Here is a 26415-nt window from a genome sequence, read left to right as displayed (position 1 = left end):
TTCTGACCCCTCATTAAAGAGCTATCTCTTTGCAACAGGCAAAGGACCTATCAAACACAACCTATCAAAATGCAAACAACAAGAAATGGTTTAGTGCTGCATTCCACCTGACCACGAAAGGGATAGACTGACATGGTTCTCCTACCAAACACAGCCAACAGGGTGGGGCCATCCATGGTGATGGTTGGAGTGGACATAAGGTTTGTTTGTATAATAATGTACATATTTTTATGTTCCTCCTTTGTGGAATGTCCTCTGCCAAGATTAATGGATCCATGATAATCAGAGAGAGCAGAAGGCTGGTGTGGTGCTCAGTGATAGTCATTATATATACAGCATAATTGTCACACATAAGGCTCAGAGAACATTGAGGAAGTAGTGGGAAAGATTGCAAAAGCCAGAGAAGCAGACATTTTGCTGTAATATCATGTCTCCTAAGAATGTCAAGGAATCTATACTTATGTATCATCAATATTAGTCCTAAATAAGACCTAAATGATATCAATGGACATACTAACATGGTTTTTGTTTTTTAATGTGGGTTCTGTGTATTGAACTTAGGTCCTCCTGTTTGTAACAACTATTTTGGGGTCTGATTTATCTCTCAAATCCTCTCTATGTGATTTTTATAGGTGGTGATTCACTGTGATGAGATCTGTCAGTGGGGACAGCAATCTTATGATGATAAAGTTTGGTCTTAAAATTGATCAAAATCTATGTCAAATGGGATTGTACATGACATATAAACCTTTGATTTACATCCTTATGTATACACTAATTTTATCTAGTCCCTATAAATGTTTATATTAAAGAAATGCAAAACTAAAGATAGCCAGTCACAATTCGCCAAGAGTATTGTCATGTAACTAGGAACTTTCCCATAAGATAGACCAAATAAGATAACTTCATTGCTGTACTAAAGCAAGCATTTATTTCCATTTAGTGTTTTCCAATTTATAATTATCCTAAACAATGTTATAAGAGGGCAAATTCCTTTAGTTTTGTATTTTCTTATTTATGAAGTTTCACACTCAAATATATTGTTAAAAGTCTCTTTTTTGTCTCATATTTTACTCATAGCAGCAGTAAAGAAATGTGGTTACCATTGTAAGTAAAGAATTGTTGTGAGACTATTTAGGTTATGAAATGCCATAATAACTTTCTAGATTCAGATTCACACTCTGAATCTAGAAAGAGAATGGCTGGGAGACCTCTGAAAGACATTCATAGATGAGAAAATAGTTATTTTCATTTTGGTAAGATACACAAGCATCAAAGATTTTCATTTTTATCTGGTTTTCAATAAAAGAGACTTATCTAATGATGGCTATTCCGACTTTCTCTCTAATGGTTGCTTCTTTATATTCAAACACATTCTTATTACTGCCCCTTCCTCTTCCACAGTTCTATGGAATCAATTATATTCCTCTGAAGTTGTCCCTTGCTACCACCATAATAAAACACTAAAGAGAATGGAGCCCTGCAGGAAACATCTAGGATATCTGGGTAGAGTTCATGATCAGTCAGATACTTCAGGTTCTGGTATCTTCACTGAGTACAAATGACTCAAATATGCATTAGAAAATGTGTTGACTTTGGCATGTTTTTATACCCTCTGAATCTTGCCATTATGAAACAGGCTCACAAATGAGAGTCTGTGTAAGCAGACAAGAGTGAAATATGTAGATCAGATCTTTGTAGACACTCAGAATACTCCAGAGACTGGCTGTTTGCCTACTGTTTCATTTTCAAATAGATTTGTGAGCTAATCTTGGCCAGTACCACCAATACCCTCTACTAAATATGAGGCTGTTATTCATAGAACAATGTATATTTGAGAGTTTAGTAGCAAGTATATATATATATATATATATGTATATATATATATATATATATGATATAGTTGTATTATTTAATATTCAAAATACATGATAAAATAATTGGTTTTTTATACAACTTTTGCAGAGCAGAAAACTTTTCTGTTTTTCCAAGTAAAATATAGTTCAAATCTTTTAATGAATGCTTAGATGGTGAGTGACAGAAGGAAATCAAAATTGATATTCAGAGCAATAAACTTGTTAACCTGTTATATGAATCAGACATTATTTTCATTCTATTCATTAAGTTAAACTCATCTGAAATACTGTCAACATATTAGACACTGAGATAAATTTAAAGAATGTCTTTAAAAATTAAGATAGGGAAGGAGGATGCTTGTGGGGTGAGGTGTAGGAGGGCGGGCAGGGTGGTGGGTGAGGAGAACATCCTCTCAGAGACAAAGGGGGGCAATAAGGGGGTGTAGAACTCAGGGAGCGGGAACCAGAAAGGTGGGGCAACATTGGGAATGTAAACAAAATGGTTTAATTAAAAAAAAAAGACTGATAAGGAAACACAGAAAGAAAATAAACATGCTAGATTCAGTAAACAAAATTAAAACATACTAGTGAACCCTGGTGAGAGGGTTCAGTGGCTAAGAGTACTTGTTTTACTAGAGGTCCAGGGATCAGCTCTAAACACCTATGTGGAACTTACACCCATCTGAAAATCTAGCTCTAAGGCACTCACATCCTCTTCTAGTCTTTATAGCTACCGCACGCACAAGCATCTACTCAAGCAAAACACATACGATAATTTTTAACTTCAAAAAAACTAATGCTACCTTATTGAAATACTATGCTTAGATCCTCAGCACCACGCACAAAGCAATTTATTTGGCAAAAGTAGCTTTTGTCTTAGATTACATATTTTTAAAACCCACTTTTTGTGCATTCAGCAAAGCAGATTTATTAATTTTTATATGAAGATAGACTAAAGTATCAATAATTTCTGTATCAGAATCAGATTGCCCCAAGATGACACATTGAAACAAAGTATGAATTGGTGTTGCAAGCATTGCTTGATCTTACCTGCTGGTTTACAGGAAAATTTCTGTTGATTTTTTTGATCTGCAACGATAAATTAATCAATATTAGTGAGAATGAAAATATTTCTTCTGATCTATTTCTAAAAGTTATTTTACATGAGTCAGGTGGGTTTATGCATGCCTTTAACTCCAGCATTTGAGAGATGAGACAGAAGCAGAGGCAGATTGATTTCTGTAGTTAAAGGTAGCCTACTTTACAGGTGTTCTAGGGAAATCAAGGCTGCGTAGTGAGAACCTGCCTCAAAACATGACCGGGCGTATCCTATGCTATAGTAAAAGGTACCTCAACATACTAAACTTACTGCATATATACCCATTTTAATTACAGGTCATACATAGCATCAAATATAAAGATTTTGAAACTTTTTAAATTATTTTCATTTATAGAAAATTAATAACAATTCCATGCAATATAAATAAGTATGTACCAAAACTATGTAAAAGCAGGTTTACTATTTGAATTCATATTATGACATCATAGAACATTAAAATTATTTTAATATTCAAAAAGAGAGGATATAGAAAAGTTGAATATTAAAGTACAATATATGTTTTTCAGTCATAATCCAAACAGAATAAGTTTTATTTTGAGAAAATGTAATTCTTTTTTTTTTTTTTTACTTTTTTAAAATTTATTGACATATTTATTTACATTTCAAATGATTTCCCCTTTTCTGGACCCCCACTCCCCGAAAGTCCCATCAGTCCTCTTCCCTCCCCCTGTTTTCCCACCCAATCCTTCCCACTTCCCTGTTCCGATTTTGCTCTATACTGCTTCACTGAGTCTTTTCAGAACCAGGGGCCACTTCTCCGTTCTTTTTGTACCTCATTTGATGTATGGATTATGTTTTGGGTATTTCAGTTTTCTAGGTTAATATCCACTTATTAGTGAGTGCATACCATGATTCATCTTTTGAGTCTGGGTTACCTCACTTAGTATGATGTTCTCCAGCTCCATCCATTTGCCTAAGAATTTCATGAATTCATTGTTTCTAATGGCTGAATAGTACTCCATTGTGTATATATACCACATTTTTTGCATCCATTCTTCTGTTGAGGGATACCTGGGTTCTTTCCAGCTTCTGTCTATTATAAATAGGGCTGCTATGAACATAGTGGAGCATATAACCTTATTACATGCTGGGGAATCTTTTGGGTATATGCCCAGGAGTGGTATAGCAGGATCTTCTGGAAGTGAGGTGCCCAGTTTTCGGAGGAACCGCCAGACTGATTTCCAGAGTGGTTGTACCAATTTGCAACCCCACCAGCAGTGGAAGAGTGTTCCTCTTTCTCCACACCCTCTCCAATACCTGCTGTCTCCTGAATTTTTTTTTTAATTTTTTTTATTCGATATAATTTATTTACATTTCAAATGATTTCCCCTTTTCTAGTCCCCCCACTCCCCGAAAGTCCCGTAAGCCCCCTTCTCTTCCCCTGTCCTCCCATCCACCCCTTCCCACTTCCCCGTTCTGGTTTTGCTGAATACTGTTTCACTGAGTCTTTCCAGAACCAGGGGCCACTCCTCCTTTCTTCTTGTACCTCATTTGATGTGTGGATTATGTTTTGGGTATTCCAGTTTTCTAGGTTAATATCCACTTATTAGTGAGTGCATACCATGATTCACCTTTTGAGTCTGGGTTACCTCACTGAGTATGATATTCTCTAGCTCCATCCATTTGCCTAAGAATTTCATGAATTCATTGTTTCTAATGGCTGAATAGTACTCCATTGTGTAGATATACCACATTTTTTGCATCCACTCTTCTGTTGAGGGATACCTGGGTTCTTTCAAGCATCTGGCAATTATAAATAGGGCTGCTATGAACATAGTAGAGCATGTATCCTTATTACATGGTGGGGAGTCTTCTGGGTATATGCCCAGGAGTGGTATAGCAGGATCTTCTGGAAATGAGGTGCCCAGTTTTCGGAGGAACCACCAGACTGATTTCCAGAGTGGTTGTACCAGTTTGCAACCCCACCAGCAGTGGAGGAGTGTTCCTCTTTCTCCACACCCTCTCCAACACCTGCTGTCTCCTGAATTTTTAATCTTAGCCATTCTGACTGGTGTAAGATGAAATCTTAGGGTTGTTTTGATTTGCATTTCCCTAATGACTAATGAAGTTGAGCATTTTTTAAGATGCTTCTCCGCCATCCGAAGTTCTTCAGGTGAGAATTCTTTGTTTAACTCTGTACCCCATTTTTTAATAGGGTTGTTTGGTTTTCTGGAGTCTAACTTCTTGAGTTCTTTATATATATATTGGATATTAGCCCTCTATCTGATGTAGGATTGGTGAAGATCTTTTCCCAATTTGTTGGTTGCCGATTTGTCCTCTTGATGGTGTCCTTTGCCTTACAGAAACTTTGTAATTTTATGAGGTCCCATTTGTCAATTCTTGCTCTTAGAGCATACGCTATTGGTGTTCTGTTCAGAAACTTTCTCCCTGTACCGATGTCCTCAAGGGTCTTCCCCAGTTTCTTTTCAATATCTTATGCTCTAAGATCAAGAATTTACATATGGGACCCCATAAAATTACAAATTTTCTGTAATGCAAAGGACACTGTCAAGCAGACAAAACAGCAATCAACAAATTGGGAAAGGATCTTCACCAACCCTACATCAGACAGAGGGCTAATAACCAAAATATTCAAAGAACTCAAGAAGTTAGACTGCAGAGAGTCAAATAACCCTATTAAAAATGGGGTACAGAGCTAAACAAAGAATTTTTACCTGAAGAACTTCGAATGGCTAAGAAACATCTTAAAAAACGTTCAGCATCACTAGTCATTAGGGAAATGCAAGTCAAAATAACCCTGAGATTTCACCCCACACCAGTCAGAATGGCTAAGATTAAAAACTCAGGAGACAGCAGGTGTCGGCGAGGATGTGGAGAAAGAGGAACACTCCAACACTGCTGGTGGAAATGCAAGTTGGTACAACCACTCTGGAAATCAGTCTGGCACTTCCTCAGAAAACTGGCCATAACTCTTCTGAAGGACCCTGCAATTCCACTCCTGGGCATATACCCAGAGGATATATTTTGAACACGTTTTGAGATTTACTCATAAACCCTGTTCTTCATCCACTGCTATACCAATGTTAACCTGACTCACCTCCAGCAGAAAGACAAGTCATCAAGTGAGGGATGGGGTTGCCATCCCACAGTCAAAACTCTGACTCATAATTGTTCCAGTCTGAAAGAACATCAGGGATGAAGAGGAGCCTGAGGAAAAGAGGTCCAGCGACATTCCCAAAGTAAATTCCAGCTCAAGGGAAGGTCGCAAAGTCTGATACTATTACTGAGGTTGTGGTGTGCTCACAAAAAAAGGACTTATCATGATTGCCTCTGAAAGACCCAACAAGCAGCTGAAAGAGTCAGATGCAGATTTTTGCATCCAGTGGATAGAAGCTGCTAACCCCTGTGGTTGAATTAGGGAAAATCTGGAAGAAACTGAGGAGGAGGATGGCCCTGTAGGAGGACCAGCAGTCTCAATTAACCCGGACCCCCAAGATGTCTCAGACACTGGACCAGGCAGCATACACCAGATGATATGAGGCCACAAACACATATACAGCAGAGGACTACCAGGTCTGGGTTCAGATGACTGAACTAGGAAAGATGCTTCTAAACCTCCAGAAACTGGCGGTCCCAGGGATTTTAGAGGCCTGGTGGGGTGACGGTGGGGATGGGGACATCCTTGTGGAGACAGGGGAGCTGGGAGGAGGTATGGGATGGGGAACAGTCAGAGGGTAGACCTGGAGGTAAATAAAATCTGGAATGTAAAAAAATTAAATAAAAATTAAAAAATCAACTAAACCAAAAGCAATGTTAACCTGGTCTGGCTAGCTTTACAGTATACTAGGGCAATTATCTGCTTACTATATTTCTTTCACAGAAATGATTATAATTTGGAAACATAGACAGAGACATCACATACTAATAATCAGATCTCATTTAGCACTAGTAAAAGCACACTTTTATTTATTTTCCCTTTAGAAATAATTGTAGAAGTAGATGAGTATCTTATGTGGAACATTTTACTCTTAAGAGTGCACCATAAAGATTGGCCTTTTGGGTCTAGTTAAGTCATGCATCTTAGAGGTTTTTCTTGCAGAATTTTCCATGTCCAATCATATTAGGGCATTGGAAGGCCTGTGATTGGACAGGAAAAGAGAGGCAGAGTTAGGAGTTGGGAAGACACAGAGGTCACAGAGGAGAAAGGGAGGAACAGAGATGGCTTCAGATGTGAAACTATGTGATATTTACTATCCACAAATAGCTAAGTTTTTGTAATGTTAGAAATATTAGGATAAAGCTTTTATCATTATCAATTGGCTCTTAAATTACTGCATTAGCATCTTGTAATTTGTGATTTTATTTATACATAAATCTAGTTGGCTAACTGATCAAGCTTTAAGAGTAATTCTTCTACTGGGTAATTAGATGGTGAGCTGGCAGATGGTGAGTGTGTGGGGCATTGCTTGGTAGTGAGAGGAACTTGGGGGTCCCCCACCGGAGAGATGGTAGGCAGAGGGACTGCCAAGTGAGATGGCTCAGCAGGAAGCCCTATGCCCCCCCCCTACCCAGGGCCAGAGAGTTGGGAGGCCTGGATACCAGCAGTTCCAGAGAGTTGATGGCTGCAGGAGCACAGGAATGTGGTTAGAACACACAGAGATTTGGCAGGTTGATCTATTTTAGTATTTCCTTCAACATTATCTAACCCCACCACTTCGCTAGATGGGCAATAATTCTCAATGCATTGAAATTTTGTCTTCATATCCACAGATGTAGCTAACACTCATCAATGAAGCATCTTTTTTATAGTAAATGGAGATCGTCATGTTAAACCATGACTGGACACAACACAGAGATCAATATTATGAGGAGCTCAGGACAAATGGATAAATCATCCGAGTTCCTGCATCTACACTCAGGAAATATCACAGAAGAGGTGAAAGAAAAAATGTAACAGCTAGAACACTAGGAAGAATACTGTGAAACAGTCTCTCCTGGAAATAACCCCATAAGGAATCGAGGATCAGATCAGATATGTTAACACAGAGTGGGGAAATTTGGGAGTTCTTACTAAAGAACTAAAGACAATATTGGCTGCTGTAATAATGATTAGCTTCTTTGAAGGTCTGATAGAATTTTGCACTGAAACCATCTGGTCCTGTGCTTTTTTTTTTTTTTTTTTTTTGGTTGGAATACTTTCTATGACCTCTTCCATTTCATTAGGGGTTATGGGACTGTTTAGTGGTCTATTTGATCCTGATTTAACTTTGGTATTTGGTATCTTTCTAGGAAATTGTCCGTTTCCTCCAGATTTTCCAGTTGTGTTGAGTATAGGCTTTTGTAGTAGGATCTGATGATTTTTTGAATTTCCTTTGCTTCTGTTGTTATATCCCCTTTTCATTTCTAATTTTGTTAATTTGGAAACTTTCTCTGTGCCCTTTGGTCAGTCTGGCTAAGGGTTTATCTATCTTGTCGATTTTCTCAAAGAACCAGCTCCTGGATTCATTGATGGTTTGTATGGTTCTCTTTGTTTCCACTTGATTGATTTCAGGCAAGAGTTTGATGATTTCCTGTCTTCTACTCCTCCTGGGTAAATTAGCTTCTTTACACCAATACTCTTCAAACTATTACACAAAATAGAAACAGAAGGAACACTACCCAACTCCTTCTACGAAGCCACAATTACGCTGATACCAAAACCATACAAAGATCCAACAAAGAAAGAGAACTTCAGACCAATTTCCCTTATGAATATCGATGCAAAATTACTCAATAAAATTCTTGCCAACCAAATCCAAGAACACATCAAAACGATCATCTACCATGATCAAGTAGGCTGTATCCCAGGAATGCAGGGATGGTTCAATATACGGAAATCCATCAATGCAATCCACTACATAAACAAACTCAGAAAAAAACCACATGGTCATTTCATTGGATGCTGAAAAAGCATTTGATAAAATTCAGCATCCTTTCATGCTTAAAGTCTTGGAAAGAACAGGAATTCAAGGAACACACCTAAACATAGTAAAAGCAATATACAGCAAACTGGTAGCCAACATCAAACTAAATGGAGAGAAACTTGAAGCAATCCCACAAAAATCAGGGACTAGACAAGGCTGCCCCCTCTTTCCTTATTTTTCAATATTGTACTTGAGGTACTAGCTCTGGCAATTAGAAAACAATAGGATGTCAAAGGGATACAAATTGGAAAGGAAGAAGTCAAACTATCATTATTTGCAGATGATATGATAGCTTACCTAAGTGACCCAAAAAACTCCACTGGAGAACTCCTACAGCTGATAAACAACTTTAGCAAAGTAGCAGGTTATAAAATCAACTCAAGCAAATTAGTAGCCTTCCTATACTCAAAGGATAAGTAGGCTGAGAAAGAAATTAGGGAAATGACCCCCTTCACAATAGCCACAAACGGTATAAAGTGCCTTGGTGTATCTCTAATCAAACAAGTGTAAGATCTGTATGACAAGAACTTCAAGACTCTAAAGAAGGAAATGGAAGAAGACCTAAAAAAATTAGAAAAATCTCCCATGCTCATGGATTGGCAGGATTAATATAGTTTAAATGGCCATTTTGCCAAAAGCAATATACATATTCAATGCAATACCCATCAAAATTCCAACTCAGTTCTTCATAGAGAGAGAAAGAACAATTCTCAAATTCATCTGGAATAACAAAAAACCCAGGATAGCTAAAACTACTCTCAATAACAAAAATTCTGGGGGAATCAGTATCCCTGAGATTTCATCTTACACCAGTCAGAATGGCTAAGATTAAAAATTCAGAGCAATAGTGTTAAAAACTGCATGGTATTGGTACAATGACAGGCAGGCAGATCAATGGAATAGGATTGAAGATCCAGAAATGAACCCACACACCTGTGGTCTCTTGATCCTTGACAAAGGAGCTGAAAACATCCAGTGGAAAAAAAGATAGCCTTTTCTTTTCTTTTTTTTTAAATTTTTTTATTCGATATAATTTATTTACATTTCAAATGATTTCCCCTTTTCTAGCCCCCCCCCACTCCCCGAAAGTCCTGTAAGCCCCCTTCTCTTCCCCTGTCCTCCCACCCACCCCTTCCCACTTCCCCGTTCTGGTTTTGCCGAATACTGTTTCACTGAGTCTTTCCAGAACCAGGGGCCACTCCTCCTTTCTTCTTGTACCTCATTTGATGTGTGGATTATGTTTTGGGCATTCCAGTTTTCTAGGTTAATAACCACTTATTAGTGAGTGCATACCATGATTCACCTTTTGAGTCTGGGTTATCTCACTTAGTATGATGTTCTCTAGCCTTTTCAACAAATGGTGCTGGTTCAACTGAAGGTCAGCATGCAGAAGAATGCAAATTGATCCATCCTTATCTCCTTGTACTAAGCTTAACTCCAAATGGATCAAGGACCTCCACATAAAGCCAGACACACTGAAACTAATAGTAAAGAAACTGGGGAAGACCCTTGAGGACTTTGGTACAGGGGGGAAGTTCCTGAACAGAACAGCAATAGCGTATGCTCTAAGATCAAGAATTGACAAATGGTACCTCATAAAATTACAAAGTTTCTGTAAGGAAAAGGATAACATCAAAAGGACAAATCAGCAACCAACAAATTGGGAAAAGATCTTCACCAACCCTACATCAGATAGAGGGCTAATATCCAATATATACAAAGAACCCAAGAAGTTAGACCCCAGAAAGTCAAATAACCCTATTAAAAATGGGTTACAGGGCTAAACAAAGAATTTTCACCAGAAAAACTTCAAATGGCTGAGAAGCATCTTTAAAAAAAAATGCTCAACTTCATTAGTTATTAGGGAAATGCAAATCAAAGCAACCCTGAGATTTCACCTTACACCAGTCAGAATGGCTAAGATTAAAAACTCAGGAGACAGCAGGTGTTGTCGAGGATGTGGAGAAAGAGGAACACTCCTCTACTGCTGGCGGGGTTGCAAATTGTACAACCACTCTGGAAATCATTCTGGTGGTTCCTCAGAAAACTGGGCACGTCACTTCCAAAAGATCCTGCTATACCACGCCTGGGCATATACCTAGAGGATTCCCCAGCAGATAATAAGGATACATGCTCCACTATGTTCATAGGAGCCCTATTTATAATAGCCATAAGCTGGAAAGAACCCAGGTATCCCTCAATGGAAGAATGGATGCAAAAATGTGGTGCAAAAAATATATATATATACAATGGAGTACTATTCAGTCATTAAAAACAATGAATTCATGAAATTCTTAGACAAATGGATGGAGCTGGAGAACATCATACTAAGTGAGGTAACCCAGTCTCAAAAGATTAATCATGGTATGTACTCACTAATAAATGGATATTAGCCTAGAAAATTGGACTACCCAAAACATAATCCACACATCAAATGATGTACAAGAAGAATGGAGGAGTGGCCTGGTTCTAGAAAGACTCAGTGTAGCAGTATAGGGCAAAACTAGAACAGGGAAGTGGGAAGGGGTAGATGGGAGAACAGAGGGAGGGAAGGGGGCTTATGGGATTTTCAGGGAGTGGGGGTCCAGAAAAGGGGGAAATATATATATTATATAAATATATATATATACATATATATAAGAAAAAATAATTAGCTTCTCCACAAAGCAATCAGCCTTGAAACCCTACTTATACAAACAACAAAACAGATAGATTCAGCAGGTTCTCTTTAAAACCTTCTCTGGGTGGATGTTTGGGGCCTGCACTTGCATGTAACAAAGACAATCAAAGAAAAAAATGCTATCATTTGGATGGTGGAGGGAATAGGTTTGAGGGAGGATAATTGAAAGGGCCTAGAGGAAGGAAAGGAAAATGGGACTGATAGAAATACTTTTTGAGACAATGTTTCCCTGTATAACCCCAGTTATCTGGGAGCTCACTCTATAGACTAGGCTGGCATCAGACTCAGAGATCTGCCTGCCTCTGCCTCTGCCTCTGCCTCTGCCTCTGCCTCTGCCTCTGCCTCTGCCTCTGCCTCTGCCTCTGCCTCTGCCTCTGCCTCCACTCTGCCTCTGCCTCCACTCTGCCTCTGCCTCCACTCTGCCTCTGCCTCTGCCTCTGCCTCTGCCTCTGCCTCTGCCTCTGACTCTGCCTCTGCCTCTGCCTCTGCCTCTGACTCTGACTCTGACTCTGACTCTGACTCTGACTCTGACTCTCTGACTCTGACTCTGACTCTGACTCTGACTCTGACTCTGACTCTGACTCTGACTCTGACTCTGACTCTGACTCTGACTCCCTCCCGAGCACTGGGGATAAAGGTATGTACCACCACAACCCAGCTAACTGATGTAATTCTATTTCAATCAGAAATATTTAATTAAGTCTGAGTCTTAAATGAAAATAATCTCACCATTGCAGACATAGCATACTAAATAAAGAAAAGTATGATGACTTTTGCATGAGAACTTGGGAACGATCACCTTTACTTCCTGTTTGTGTCTTCTCAACTTTGCCATTTTAGAACAAAAGAAACTTTGCATAGAAACTGGCAAATCAAAGCTGTCTTTGTCAGAAGTTACACATGATCTTTTGTCTCTTTCTAATGAACAAAGTAAATACACAGTTTCTCTTCATTGCCCTGTCTGTAATCACATGGAATTCATATGGGGGTCATTGTGCTATACTGTATTGAGTGGAGTCTATGTTCTGCTGGTCTATTCCTGCCAGGGATTACAGTATGAGCCATGTTTAAGTGGATCCCCAAGAATTAGAAGATTGTTGGGGCCAGTGTAATGAGGGAAGACCCTGTATAGTGCTTTTAGCTTTGAGACTGATGATCAATTGTATACAATTAGATGTAATTGTCTAGAAAGGCAAAGAGAAAAGCTAGACCAACTGTGATCAACAGTGCAGTCTTCACTAAACCTGTCAATTTCCAGTATAAAAATCACTTTAGAATAACAAATCTTTAATTTATAGTATTAGTTTTACTGGACATACATTGTTCCCTTTTAATAAAACACCTCTTGACACAGATGCCAAAATAAAGAATAAAACTATGATTGCTACAGTTTGCATACAATGAATCACCTCACTCTTGCTTTTGTTCTGACTTAAGTGACTGTCTGTAGTTATTTGATTTCACTTGACATAACTCAGTGTTTTAGCTGACACTTACATGACTGGCAATTCTATTATGTTGCAGAGGAAAACTGATGCAGAAAACAAGATATTAGCTAGAATGTACTAATGATTCAACATAGTCATGGTTATGGAAACTAAGAACTTAGGTAACCGCCATTCCTATTTGAACCTCATTCTGTGGTCTCTAATCACAGCCCTTTGTTCTTCTTTAAGGACACTTGCTTCCTTGGAGGCTTTATTCCGCCATTATAATCATTACAACTACAGGCTTGTTGCTTTGCCAAACGTCTTCTATTTACTTTGATGCTAGCTTTTCACAACCAATATCATTATGAAGAATAATGTCTTATTTTTTCTACCTTATATTCCCTAATATTGTAAACTCACTTAAAGGAAAAAAAATATGATTCTTAACCTGTTAAGCAGAAAGATTATAGGGAAAAAGCTGAAGTAACAACTGACTAAATTCACATGTCTAATTAATATCCTCTTACTCTGTTATGAATCCTAAAGGATCCTGCCAATTTTTCATGAGGGCTGCCACATGATCTCAAGGTAGCAAAAATGAGGCAAGACAGTACTATAAATAGAGTGGGGAAAAACACTATCAATATAAAAGAGCTCTTGAAGAAATTCCCAGAATCACTGAGAGAGTCAGCTTCATAGGAATGAACTCAGATGCAGACCTGCAACTTCTTGATAACTTAGTCATTACTTAAAATTTATTTTACTGAGGGTAAAATAAATTTTCCTTAAAGTCTAGATATTCAAATAACTACCTTTCAGAATCCATGGCTTTTTTCAGCAATCACATTTTTACTATATTGAACATGGCAGTGGTTATTAATTCACTTTTCAATCACTGTTCAGAAACCTTTGTCAGCTTATTTGTCCCACCATAAGTGCTAGGACATAGATACCAGCTCCTTTCCTAAATCTCCACAGATTTTCATACTCATACTCTCGATAACTTGAATTACGTTTTGGGAAATTTTTATTTTTCCTTGATGAAATGGAAACAGATATGCTTGGCTTCACTTATCTATTTTTTCTTTTATTCTGAAAACTCAAGTACTGATTTTACGAACTGTAGGCTACCTGCCACATGATCTGATGTAGCAAAATAAATAGAGTGGGAAAATTCACTATCAATATAAGAGGAGCTCTTGAAGAAATTCCCAGAATCACTGAGAGAGTCAGCAGCTACTGTTGTTCAGAAGTGTTGTCAGACAAAAAGAATTTAAAAAAAAAACCCTTTTGTCTTCTTAATCAATATATAAGATTTCTCTTACTTTAAATACAGATCATATTGTATACACAGTATATACAATATGTATGTTCCTAAGTTTACATATATATGTGTACATACATATTTTGTACAGTTTAAGGTGAAACATTTTATTACGATAAATTGAACTATGGGGTTCTTATGTTTGAATTTATAATGAAACAGATGATTTTCTCAAAACACTTTGAAATGACAATTTCACAATTATGAAATTGAAAGACCTGAGTGGGGATATTATCTCAGGATGGGTCTAAATGTTATCCATTTCCTCGGTAAAACTTCATAGGAATGAACTTGGATGCAGACCTGCAACTTCTTGATAACTTAGTCACTACTTAAAATTTATTTTACTGAGGGTAAAATAAATTTTCCTTAAGGTACAGATACTCAAATAACTACCTTTCAGAATTTCAGCAATTAATTAATAAAATGATTATCCCAAAGCTATGTAAGCATATAACTCTCTATGTGACAGAAACCATCACTCACTAATGACTTGTGAAATTGGTTTAGTTTAGTTTAGTTTAGTTTAGTTTAGTTTAGTTTAGTTCAGAAGGCACCTCAAAAGGGTATCTAAAAATGTTGGTGTCATATAAAAGACAAAATTTAAAGAGCTTGTGTAAATTAAATAATTACTATAACTTATAATTACTTCATCCTACTTATGAGAAGGGATTTCAGATTCACATAAATATTGAGAAGTTGTATTCTAGCCAAATTTAATGATACCAAATCTCATGCTTTTTTCAGCATAAAAATACTTTGGAAAAGATAGGAGTAGTTCACTTTGGTGGATAAAGGGTGCTTTGAAGTTATGCTGATTCCAGTCCTGATAAACTTGAAAGTGTATTGCTGTAGTGATTATTATCCACTTCCAACTGCAATCACAGAAACTGCAGACTTGTACCGTGATGTATGACTAATACTTGTTTTTCTCCCAGAATTCAAGTGTACGCATGTGTAGTTTCAATGAGCACATGTGACTCACATTGTAAAGGATTATGAGACCAGTTTTTGATAGTGTTGTGCTGTTTTTCTAAAATACGATCTCTTCATAGTGTGTTTGTAATATTCTATTAATAACAATATGCTTACCTCATATTTACTTGAATGTATTAGCAATAACCTTACAGTAAACAAAATGAATCAGTAATAATCTTATATTAGGGAAAATAAATTATAAGTACTATGCCTTGGAGTAATTTTACACAGAGCAGGCCCAGGTTTAAATCTCTACTTCTCTCTCCCTGCATCTCTGATGGTACATCCTTTCTATAACCTTTGTTATGAGTCTGAATGCCACGTGGAAGATGGCTGCCCTTGTGTCTGTCCTTTACAAAGCTTTTTCACTCTGTATATACTGAACAGTACAGAAACCTTTATATGATGAAGGAATCTTTATAGAAATCTCTAATAAAATTTTACAAAGGATTGTTAAACTCACTGACTCCAACTGACCCAGAAAAAAAACAAGCAAATGTTCTTGTGTAATAGCCAACTGGTGCTTCCATAATTGATAGTTTATATTTATTATATAAATTTGCTTTTCAGCCTATTGCTGCTTTCACCAAATGACTACATTGTTTTGAGTTTATACATACAAACATTGTCTTTTGAGCTGCAGCTTGGAAGAGTACATTACTTAATACTATAGCTTGGGTTGTAAAAGCTAATTACACAGAGAATGCCAGGCAATTAAGTTTGATTGCTATATTGTTCTCTTAAAGGTAGGTTAAACAAATAGGCTGCACACACAGTAGGAGAGCAGTCATGGACTTAAGTAACCTGAAGGTGTATTATTGAGTCCAGCTGTGAGGTTCAGCCTACAATCCACTTTCCTAGAATGTAGGTGATATTTCTACATATTATCTTTCCACACTCAAAACCAAGTATTCAGTAACTTGGTGCTAATACCTTTAAGGATAGCAGTTATTTGTGTAGAAGCCAGGCCTGCTAGGTTTTTGCTCTTAACATTCTATTGGCATAGATCTAGTAACAATATGCAATTTAAATAATGACATAGTCTTAAGAAAAGCATTTCTGAAATGCTTGTGAGAATGTGAATGTTTTCACTTCAGCCCATACTAGTGAAAATGTCTGCATTTCCTGGTATTTACTTTTATAACAGAACCCATTACCTGTCTTTCCACATAGATACATATGTATCTACAGTATGATACATACTGTTGCTCTTGCTCTGATCTTATCACTGATCATGTAATCCACACCCACAGGCATGTCTTCTAGCTACGTGCAGGATATCATACTCCCTCACTCCCATGAAACAGAAAATTCAACCTCATTTATGTACTTAATTGTTTTAATTCATCCTTCTTCATTTGGCTTCTTTTACTACAACAGCAGACATGACCCATTTTTCCTCAATATTACCTTCTAGCACTTAAATTCATGTGGTAGGTCCCTAGAAAGAGCATGAATGCATAAATATATAAATAAAAAATCATAAAGACACTAAGGATGCTAAACATTTCTTTAGGTGCTTTAGAGCCTGTTTAGCTCTGTACCCCATTTTTAATAGGGTTATTTGGCTCTCTGGAGTCTAACTTCTTGAGTTCTTTGTATATATTGGATATTAGGCCTCTGTCGGATGTAGGGTTGGTAAAGATCTTTTCCCAATTTGTTGGTTGCTGTTTTGTCCTTTCGAGAGTGTCCTTTGCCTTACAGAAGTTTTGCAATTTTATGAGGTTCCAAATGTCAGTTCTTTTTTTTTTCTTTTTTTTAATTCGATATAATTTATTTACATTTCAAATGATTTCCCTTTTCTAGCCCCCCCACTCCCCGAAAGTCCCGTAAGCCCCCTTCTCTTCCCCTGTCCTCCCACCCACCCCTTCCCACTTCCCCGTTCTGGTTTTGCCGAATACTGTTTCACTGAGTCTTTCCAGAACCAGGGGCCACTCCTCCTTTCTTCTTGTACCTCATTTGATGTGTGGATTATGTTTTGGGCATTCCAGTTTTCTAGGTTAATATCCACTTATTAGTGAGTGCATACCATGATTCACCTTTGAGTCTGGGTTACCTCACTTAGTATGATGTTCTCTAGCTCCATCCATTTGCCTAAGAATTTCATGAATTCATTGTTTCTAATGGCTGAATAGTACTCCATTGTGTAGATATACCACATTTTTTGCATCCACTCTTCTGTTGAGGGATACCTGGGTTATTTCCAGCATCTGGCAATTATAAATAGGGCTGCTGTGAACATAGTAGAACATGTATCCTTCTTGATCTTAGAGCATAAGCTATTTGTGCTCTAGAAATTTCCCCCTGTGCCCATGTGCTCCAGGCTCTTACCCACTTTCTTTTCTATTAGTTTCAGTGTATTTGGCTTTATGTCGAGGTCCTTGATCCACTTCTACTTGAGCTTTGTACAAGGGGATAACAATGGATTGATCTGTATTCTTCTGCATGTTAACTTCCAGTTGAAACAGCATCACTTATTGAAAAGGCTAACTTTTTCCACTGGTTGCTTATAGCTCCTTTGTTAAAGACCAAGTAACTGCATGTATGTGGGTTCATTTCTGAGTCTTAAATTCTATTCCATTGATCTACCTGCTTGTCACTATACCAATTTTATGCAGTTTTTATCACTATTGCTCTGTAGTACAGTTGAGGACCTTGATGCTGATTCTGCCAGAAGACACCCAAGATACAATTCTCAGACCAAATGAAGCTCAAGAAGAAGGAAGACCAAATTGTGGATACTTTGGTCCTTTTTAGAAGGGGGAACAAAATACCCATGGGAGGAGATAGAGAGAAAAAGTGTAGAGCAGAGACTGAAAGAAAGACCATTCAGAGACTGCCCCACCTGGGGATCCATCCCATATACAGTCATCAAATCCAGACACTATTGTGGATGCCAACAAGTGCTTGCTGACAGGAGCCTGATGTAGCTATTTCCTGAGATGCTCTGCAAGTACCTGACAAATACAGAGGTAGATGTTCTCAGCCAACTATTGGACTGAGAACAAGCTCCCCAGTGGAGGAGCTAGAGAAAGGACCAAATGAACTGAAGGAGCTTGAAGCCTCATAGAAGGAAAAACAATATGAACTAACCATTAACTCCAAAGATCCCAGGAACTAAACCACCAGCCAAAGATTATACATGGAGGGACCCATGGCTCCAGCTGCATATGTAGCAGAGTATTATCTTGTTGGACATCAAAGAAAAGAGAGGACCTTGGTCCTGAGAAGGCTCAATGCCCCATTATAGGGGGATGCCAGGGCAAGGAAGCAGGAGTGGTTAGGTTGGTGAGCAGGGTGGGGGGATGGGATAGGGGATTTCAGATGTGAAACCAGGAGAGGTGACAACATTTGAAGTATAAAGAAAATATCCAATAAAATGTATATATATATATTTCAATATCTGTAAATGTACATTATATATATTAAAAATATTTTTGAATTCTCTGTTGTACAAAATTCTTCTCAAGATGAGAGACAAATATTAGATTCTTTTAAATGTTAACAAATAACTGACTTTTAAAAGTAATACCTGACAAATATGATATTTTTCACTTATATAAAGTCCCTTATTTAAATATCATTAAATCTTAATAAGATAGGCAAGGGCAGTGCTGTTTCAGTCTTAAAACATGGACTTCTGGTAGACTTTATCTGCCTCATTGACTGTTCAACTTGTATAAGTATGTGTAGAACCCCCAGGTTTTTTAATTCACAAATTGGCTTCAATATGAGATATATAGTTAAACCTAAAAATTTAAAGCATGAGCTTAAATTAATTGCAATAAAAGGTAATGTCTTTGGGAGCTCTTGATATTTAATATTATACCAACATCACTGTGATGGTTTATATATGCTTGGCCCAACGAGTGACTCTATTTGGAAGTATGGCCTTGTTGGAGTAGTTGTGTCACTGCGGCCATGGGCTTACTAGTCCTAACTACCTAGAAGTCAGTCTTCCACTAGCAGCCTTCAGATGAAGATGTGGAACTCTTAGCTCTGCCTGCACCAGGCATGCCTAGATGCTGCCCTGCTCCCACCTTGATAATACTGGACTGAACCTCTGAACCTGTAAGCCATCCCCAATTAAATGTTGTCCATTATAAGAGTTGCCTTGGTCATGGTGTCTGTTCACAGCAGTGAAACCCTAACCAAGACAATCACATATTCATAAAAATATAAGAACATGGAGAGATCTCATAAGGACTCACACCTAGATGAAGAGCTATCGGTAATTAACAGCCATTCACACAGAGACAGTCTTCTCCAGGGATGAGTTCCCTGATAGGTTATCCAATCTCAAGTGGTCAGTATTAAATGCATATATATATATATATATATATTTATATATTTATATATATATGACAAACTAAATGGATTCAACAGGTCATATTCATACATCTTTGTCTATGTATATGTAAAAGTAATAAACAAATAAGTGGAAATAATAAGGAATTGTATGGAAAGATATGAGAGGAGTAGAAAAGAGAAGGGAGGGGAAATGATGAAGATTCAGTATTTGTATGAAATTCTCAATAAAAATAAAATAAGATATTTGAATTGATGAGAATAATAAAACATAAGTATATGGTCTATACTTTATTCATTATGAAGAGTTTCTATGTTCAGAGACAGGAAACAGGAGAAAGAAGTATGTAATGGCTTGGCAATAGAGGTAGGGATCTGTCAGTGATGGTTTATTGTAAGGAATCAGATTGCAATATGTACTATTTACCTGTATATATCTGTGTAACTGCCAAGTTGATACTAAGTCAAAGAAAAAGTTAACATGTCTTTCCAAAGGATTTCAACTGGGTATATAAAAGCATTGCCTAGTGTGGAGATGCTGAAGGGTCTATTGCTGTTTGTTAAGTTGTATGTTGGTCACATATGAATCCCAGCTGAGAGGTATAGAAATTGTGCTAGAAAAAGAGCTACAAGCTTCACACATTATTAAATTCACAAACAGAAGACAGGTCTGTCATTTTACAGTTCTGTAGGTCTTCAGTTCCAAGTAGGTCACACAGGGGAAAAACAATGTTGTCAGTATAACTACATTTATCAGTGGCAGCACATAGCAGGTTTTTGTTCGCATCTATTGGACCTGTTTTGTCCACAGCCAATCTCACGTCCTGCAACACAGCAGTTTGTAGCTAGCCCTTTTTATAATACCAAATCTTCACATCAATCTTATAAGGCTTTGGAAGGGCTAGTGACCACATTTTAATCCATTGGATAATCTATGTTAATCTCCATATAATAACATATATTCAGCTACATGACAATGAGAAGCAAAACTATAAACTTCACCTCATTTGTCACAGGAAGGAATATAGTCATAAGATTTGAAGATTAGCACAGATGGCTTCAGGAAGTCATTATTTTACCTGACCCTCTGTTTGGCATGAAACAATTATTTCCTTTGTGGTCAATGAAAAATGTGCTTAGTCATGAGGTTTCTATGTGTATAAAATATAGCATCTTGCACTTCACTTAGCTCATTACATCCTTCTTGGTTGTCTGCCCTCATCTCTGTGTCTCTCTGTCTCTATCTCTTTCTGTATCTCTCTGTCTCTCCTCTCTCTGTCACTCTTCTCTCTCCACTCTCCCCTCTCTCTCTCTCTCTCTCTCTCTCTCTCTCTCTCTCTCTCTCTCACACACACACACACACACATACACACACACACACACACACACATTTCTTTCTCTCTCACTTTCCTATGTCTTTCTCCTTGGGTTACATGGTCTCACTATGTAATCCTAGCTGGTCTCAAGTTACTGTGTGACTTTGAACTCAACAGAGATCTACCTGTCTCTTGCTTCTGTGTTCTAGGATTAATGACACATAGTACCACAGAGTGCCCAACTTTTAGCCCTGGCCAGTCTTGAACTTAATACTCTGCCTCTCCTCTTCCACACATTCTACTGGTGTATGCCACCATACCCAGCTTCTTTGTTTTCTTGACAAAAATCATACTGCCTGGAGTAAGTTGGAACCTCAGAATATTTTGATTGTAATCACCTGAGTATGTTAAAAACATTAAAAAGTATTTATAGGCCATTTTCATTGCTTCCTGTGAAAACTTTATGTTCAGCATTTTTATCCACTTATTGATTGGACAATTTATTGGTGATGGTGGTGGTGGTGGTGGTGGTAGTTGTGTGTGTGTGTGTGTGTGTGTGTGTGTGTGTGTGTGTTGAGTTTGTTATACATTTTAATGCTTGTCTCTTGACATACACGATTGTTCTGTCTATTGCTCATCCTGCGGGTGACTATTTGCTTGATTCACATGAATCCAAAAAATCTTGGGATTATTTCTTATTTTATTGGAATGCATTTAAGAAAGTCCTTCTATATGATTATATATTCAAGGTTTTCCTCTTGTGTTTTCCTCCAATGTGATAAAGTTTCCAGTTTATATTATAGGTTTTGGTTCACATTGAATGCATTTTTGTGTAGGTCAAAGATTAATTTCATATTTCTGCAATTGGATCTCCAGTTTTTGACATCTATTAAAGAGCTCCTCTCTTTCCCATTGTGTGTTTTGTCAGCATTGTCAGTTTTTAACTAGTTGTATCTGTCCACGTTTATCTCTGGGTTCTTTATGCAATCAGGTCTTCCTGTCTGTTTGCTTGAGCAACTTACTGGTTTTATTAGTAGTAGTAATAGTAGTATAAGTTGAGTTTAGGGATAATGCCTCATTGCTCTTTTACCTAAGCTGTGTTGTCAATTGAGGGCATATTATGCTTCCATATATAGATTGCAAAAAAAAATGTATTATTTCTAGTTATCTAAGGAATGCTATGGATTCATGGGGACTGTATTCATCATATTGATTGAATTTTCAAATATTTTGACAATATTAATTTTTATAATCCATAATCATTGGGATTTTTTTTCATATACTATTGAAATCTTCAGTGTTTCCCTTGAACTTGAGAGATAGTATCGTAGAAATCTTTCTTCTGGGTTATCCCTAGGTACTCCTGTTTTTGAAACTATTGTTAGTAAGACTATTTTTTCTGATTATTTTTACAACAAAGCAATTAATTCTGAGATCTGTGTATTGTATTGTCTCCTTCTACTTTTTTGTGTATTGGTATTGCCTCCTTTTACTTTTTATGATTTCTAGATATTTTATAGTAGGATTTGTTAAGGGCAAGATCCACATGTGAATGAATTTGATTTCATCCTTCCTGATATGTGTTGTCTTTCTTTCTCTAATTTTATTTTTCTGTTTATAACTCTAAGCATCATACTGAGTTAAGAATGCAGTGGCAGCCTTATCTCATCACTGATGTTAGAGGTTAAGCTCTTACCTTATATTTACTATTAGGTCAGTGGTGGTTTGTTGTATACTGGCTTTTCACTGTTGAGGTATATAATTCCGATATCTAGTGTCTTTAGGATTTAATTATGAAGGTGTGTTAAACTCTTGGAAGGACTTTCCACATATACTGAGATAGCATGGAATTTTTCTTTTTTATATGTAATTTTTATTTTAAAATTTAAGTATAATTCTATGATATTTTCCATTCTCCCTCCATCCCCAATGCTTTTCACATATGTCATTGCTCTCTCTAAAATGCAGGGTTAATTATTGATTTTTATCTTCTTAACTCTATTGATGTTCTATATCATTAATTGATCCATACATGCTAAAATGTGTTTGTACTCCTAGAATGAACTGTCTTGATCATAGCACATGATCTTAATTTGCTAAATTGGATTATAAGTATTTCATTGAGATTTTTTAGCTTCTATGTTCAATAGGGCATTGCATTAGAATATTCATTTTGATTTCTTTTTTTCTTTTTGCCTTACCATATCATAATCATTGTAATAATGAGTTCATGAAGTGAATTTGACCATATTCCTTTTTGTCCCTTTTAATTATACAGAATCATTTGAGAGTTGTAATTCAGCAGTGAATCTATCTGGTCATGGTCTGTATGTGAAATTCTTTGTTGCTGGCTATATATCTGTGTAATTTGCCTGTAATGATATGTGGTAATATTTCTCTATTAATTTCCTATATTTCTTTATATTATAGTTTTTAAAAATATGTTTTCAAAGTATTTCCTTACAATTCTCTGAATTGTGTTAGAGTCTGTTGTAACATCTGTTTGTTTGGGTTTTTTTCATCTAAAATTTTTAATATGTATTTTCACTTTCTTTTTATTACCTTGGTTTATAAATCTTGATTATGTCACAATGAATCAGTTCTTCATTTCATCAATTCCACCAATACTTTTCATTCCATTCATTAATTTCTCTTATGATATTTTTGTCTATTTTTCTGACCATCTGTTATTTTAAGTTTTATTTCTTTGTATTTATTGATACACATTATTTTTTACCTGAAACCTATCATTTTTTCTGATGCACACACATGTAAATGCTGTGTATAAAGCAGCTTCACAGATCCCAAATGTTCTAAAAAGATGCTATTTTTCTTTAATTTATTTATTAATTCATTTTTTATATCCTGAAAACTGCCCTCTTTCTGGTTTCCCATCTCACATAATCATTCTCCCTTCCCTTCCCCCCTGAGAGGGTGGGGTTCCTCTGGGCATCCCTCCACTCTGGCACATCAAGTCTCTGAAGGGCTAGCTAGTACATCTTCTCCAAGGCAGTTCCGTAAGTGGAGCAGATTCCACAGACAAGCACCAGATTTAGGGACAGCCCTTGCTTCAGATGCTGACGGACCATAAAAACGGAGGTGTGCATCTGCTACATATGTTCTGGGGACTTCAGTCCAGCCCATGTATGATCTTTTGTTGGTGGCTCAGTCTGTGAGAGTTCCCATAGGTCCATGTTAGTTGACTCTGTTGGTCTTCCTGTGGAGTTCCTATCCTCTTTGAGGCCTCTGATCCTATTTAATTTTTAATTTCACATTTTTTATTTTAATTGTTCTTCTTTTCACTAGTCTACTGGTTACTCAAGAGTGCATTTTCAGACTCTAAGAAATTCCACATACTTTGTGACTTCTTTCTCATTGATTTCTTGCTTATTGCACTAGGACATAGACATAAGAAAGTACTTCATTTTTCTGAAGTTCTGAAGACTTGCTTCAAATGTAATATTTTATGAAAAGTTCCATGTGCTTTTGAAGTAATATGTATTCCAAGAATATTTAATCGTATCCTGCAAATTTGTGTTAATTGCATTTGATGTATGGCATAATTTAACTCTGAAATTTGTCTTTGGAACTTTAGCTTAGATAACCTATCTAAAGATGACAGTGGTGCACTGAGATCCACCATTATAGTTTTTAATAGAGCTATCAGTAAATTTATGTACAGTAGTCTTTTGTCATTTGGAAAATTGATACCACAATGCCAAACCTTACAGATATAAAGTTACTATATCTTCTTGGTGAAGTATATCCAGAATTAACAGGATACACTTTTTGTTTTCTGACTAATGCTGATCTAAGGTATATTTTTTCAGATGTAATCATTATATGCACATAAGCACAAATGACTTATATCGTTTCAAGTGTGATAGGTACAAGCTACAATTTCTCATATACTTTAATATTTTTCAATTTGTTATATTTAACAATAAGTTGTGTAGAATTTTTACATATTAATTTCCACTTTTAATATATTTTAGAGACATGCAATCATGTTTATCACTTATTAGCAGCCACATTACCTCACTATTCTGAAAATTACAAGTTAAATAATAGGAAAAAATGACCAGTTTTAAATATTTATACAAGGTTTCATTTCTAGAACTTCCTTAGAATAAGAAAAAATAAGAGAGCTTGAATTAATATCTAACTGGCATGGATTAGCTTCTGTGAGGTAAATGTGAATTTCTTCTTTTGTACTTTTATAATTCAACATTGATGTAGTACTATATAAATGTCAACTTATGCTATAATCATAAATATTTGTTAATGAGAGCTAACAAGAAAAATGAAATGCATATATATATATATATATATATATATACATATAACATAGATAAATTATATTACAGTACTGACAGAGCAAGCATGGGAGTCTTCTAGCAGATTAAATAAGATGACCAAGTAAATATCACCTTGATATAGCTGAGTCACCTAAGAAGAAAATTTCAACTGAGATGTTTCCAAGACCAGACTGGTCTGTGGGCATATCTGTTGGGGATTTAGTTGAAAATAAGTCAATATAGAATAGCCAGGCTCACTATGGGAGTTGCAATTCCGTGGACAGATGGCCCTAGACTTTATGAGAAGGTAACTAAACAAGAGCCTGAGCCATCTAAGTGTCAGTGGGTTTTCTCTGTGGTTTCTTGGTCAAGATCCTCTTTGACTTCCTATTCTGACTTCTGTCACGATAGACTATGGAGTATAAATCAAATAAATTCTGAAGTTTTTTGTAGTCAGAAAACTTCACCACAACTACAGAAAGGAAAGTAACACCAAGAGTTCAGAGACAGTGCCTCTTTTCTACATTTCATGGTGAGCACTTGTCAAGGTGGAAATTGTGCCATGGAGCTGGTAGGTGTTTTCTACGAGAACTTCTGCACCTTCTCTTTCTCTTTATCACAGTACTAGGTTTACAAGTGCTCTCAATTGGCTCACATTCCTTTATCTAAACATTTCATGCAAGGACCAGATTTTCTAAGAACTTCTTTAGGACAATTTGAATCTGGCTATGAAGAAAGAAATTATTTAAATCTTAGCATTATACTCATTTTTTTTAAAAAGAAGTGTTTCTCATGCATACAGAACTAGGGTTTATGAGTAAGGTATCTTTATGACTGCTGCCAAGAAACATAAAGCTAAAATTTCATAAGGTATTGGCACAGAAACACAAGAGAGATAAAATTACAATCTTTGTACCTCAGCTTTAACATAACACCACCAACTTAGCAAAGTTTGGCAGGAAAACTTAACTTTTGCTCAAGCCATGTGGCTTGGTCAGGTTAAGGGTACTAAGTCTACTTGTGTTTGTTCAGGCAAATCATAATCTTCCTCTGTGTGCATTAGCACAACAGTGTAATTCAGTTTTGTGAATAGTCTCACCCCAGAATATTTAAAAAGCAATACAAATACAAGACAATTGGCTAGAACAGTTTGGCCTGTCTTAGTTTGAAGAAAGATATAA

At 36.6% G+C, this 26415-nt stretch overlaps 1 protein-coding gene across 1 annotated transcript in view; it reads right to left on the bottom strand.

Annotated features, from left to right (window-relative positions):
• The window catches only part of Sntg1 (syntrophin gamma 1), a 401178-nt gene that overhangs the window by 183039 nt on the left and 191724 nt on the right, over positions 1-26415 (bottom strand). Inside the window, exon 11 of the mRNA XM_052175391.1 lies at positions 2907-2945. Coding sequence (XP_052031351.1) covers positions 2907-2945 — 39 coding nt within the window. The remainder of the gene's footprint in view (positions 1-2906; positions 2946-26415) is intronic.

This window comes from Apodemus sylvaticus, chromosome 3, assembly GCF_947179515.1.
Source record: "Apodemus sylvaticus chromosome 3, mApoSyl1.1, whole genome shotgun sequence".
NCBI lineage: Eukaryota > Metazoa > Chordata > Mammalia > Rodentia > Muridae > Apodemus > Apodemus sylvaticus.
The sequence above is the reverse complement of the archived record's forward strand: the minus strand, read 5'-3'. Positions and strand labels throughout refer to the sequence as shown.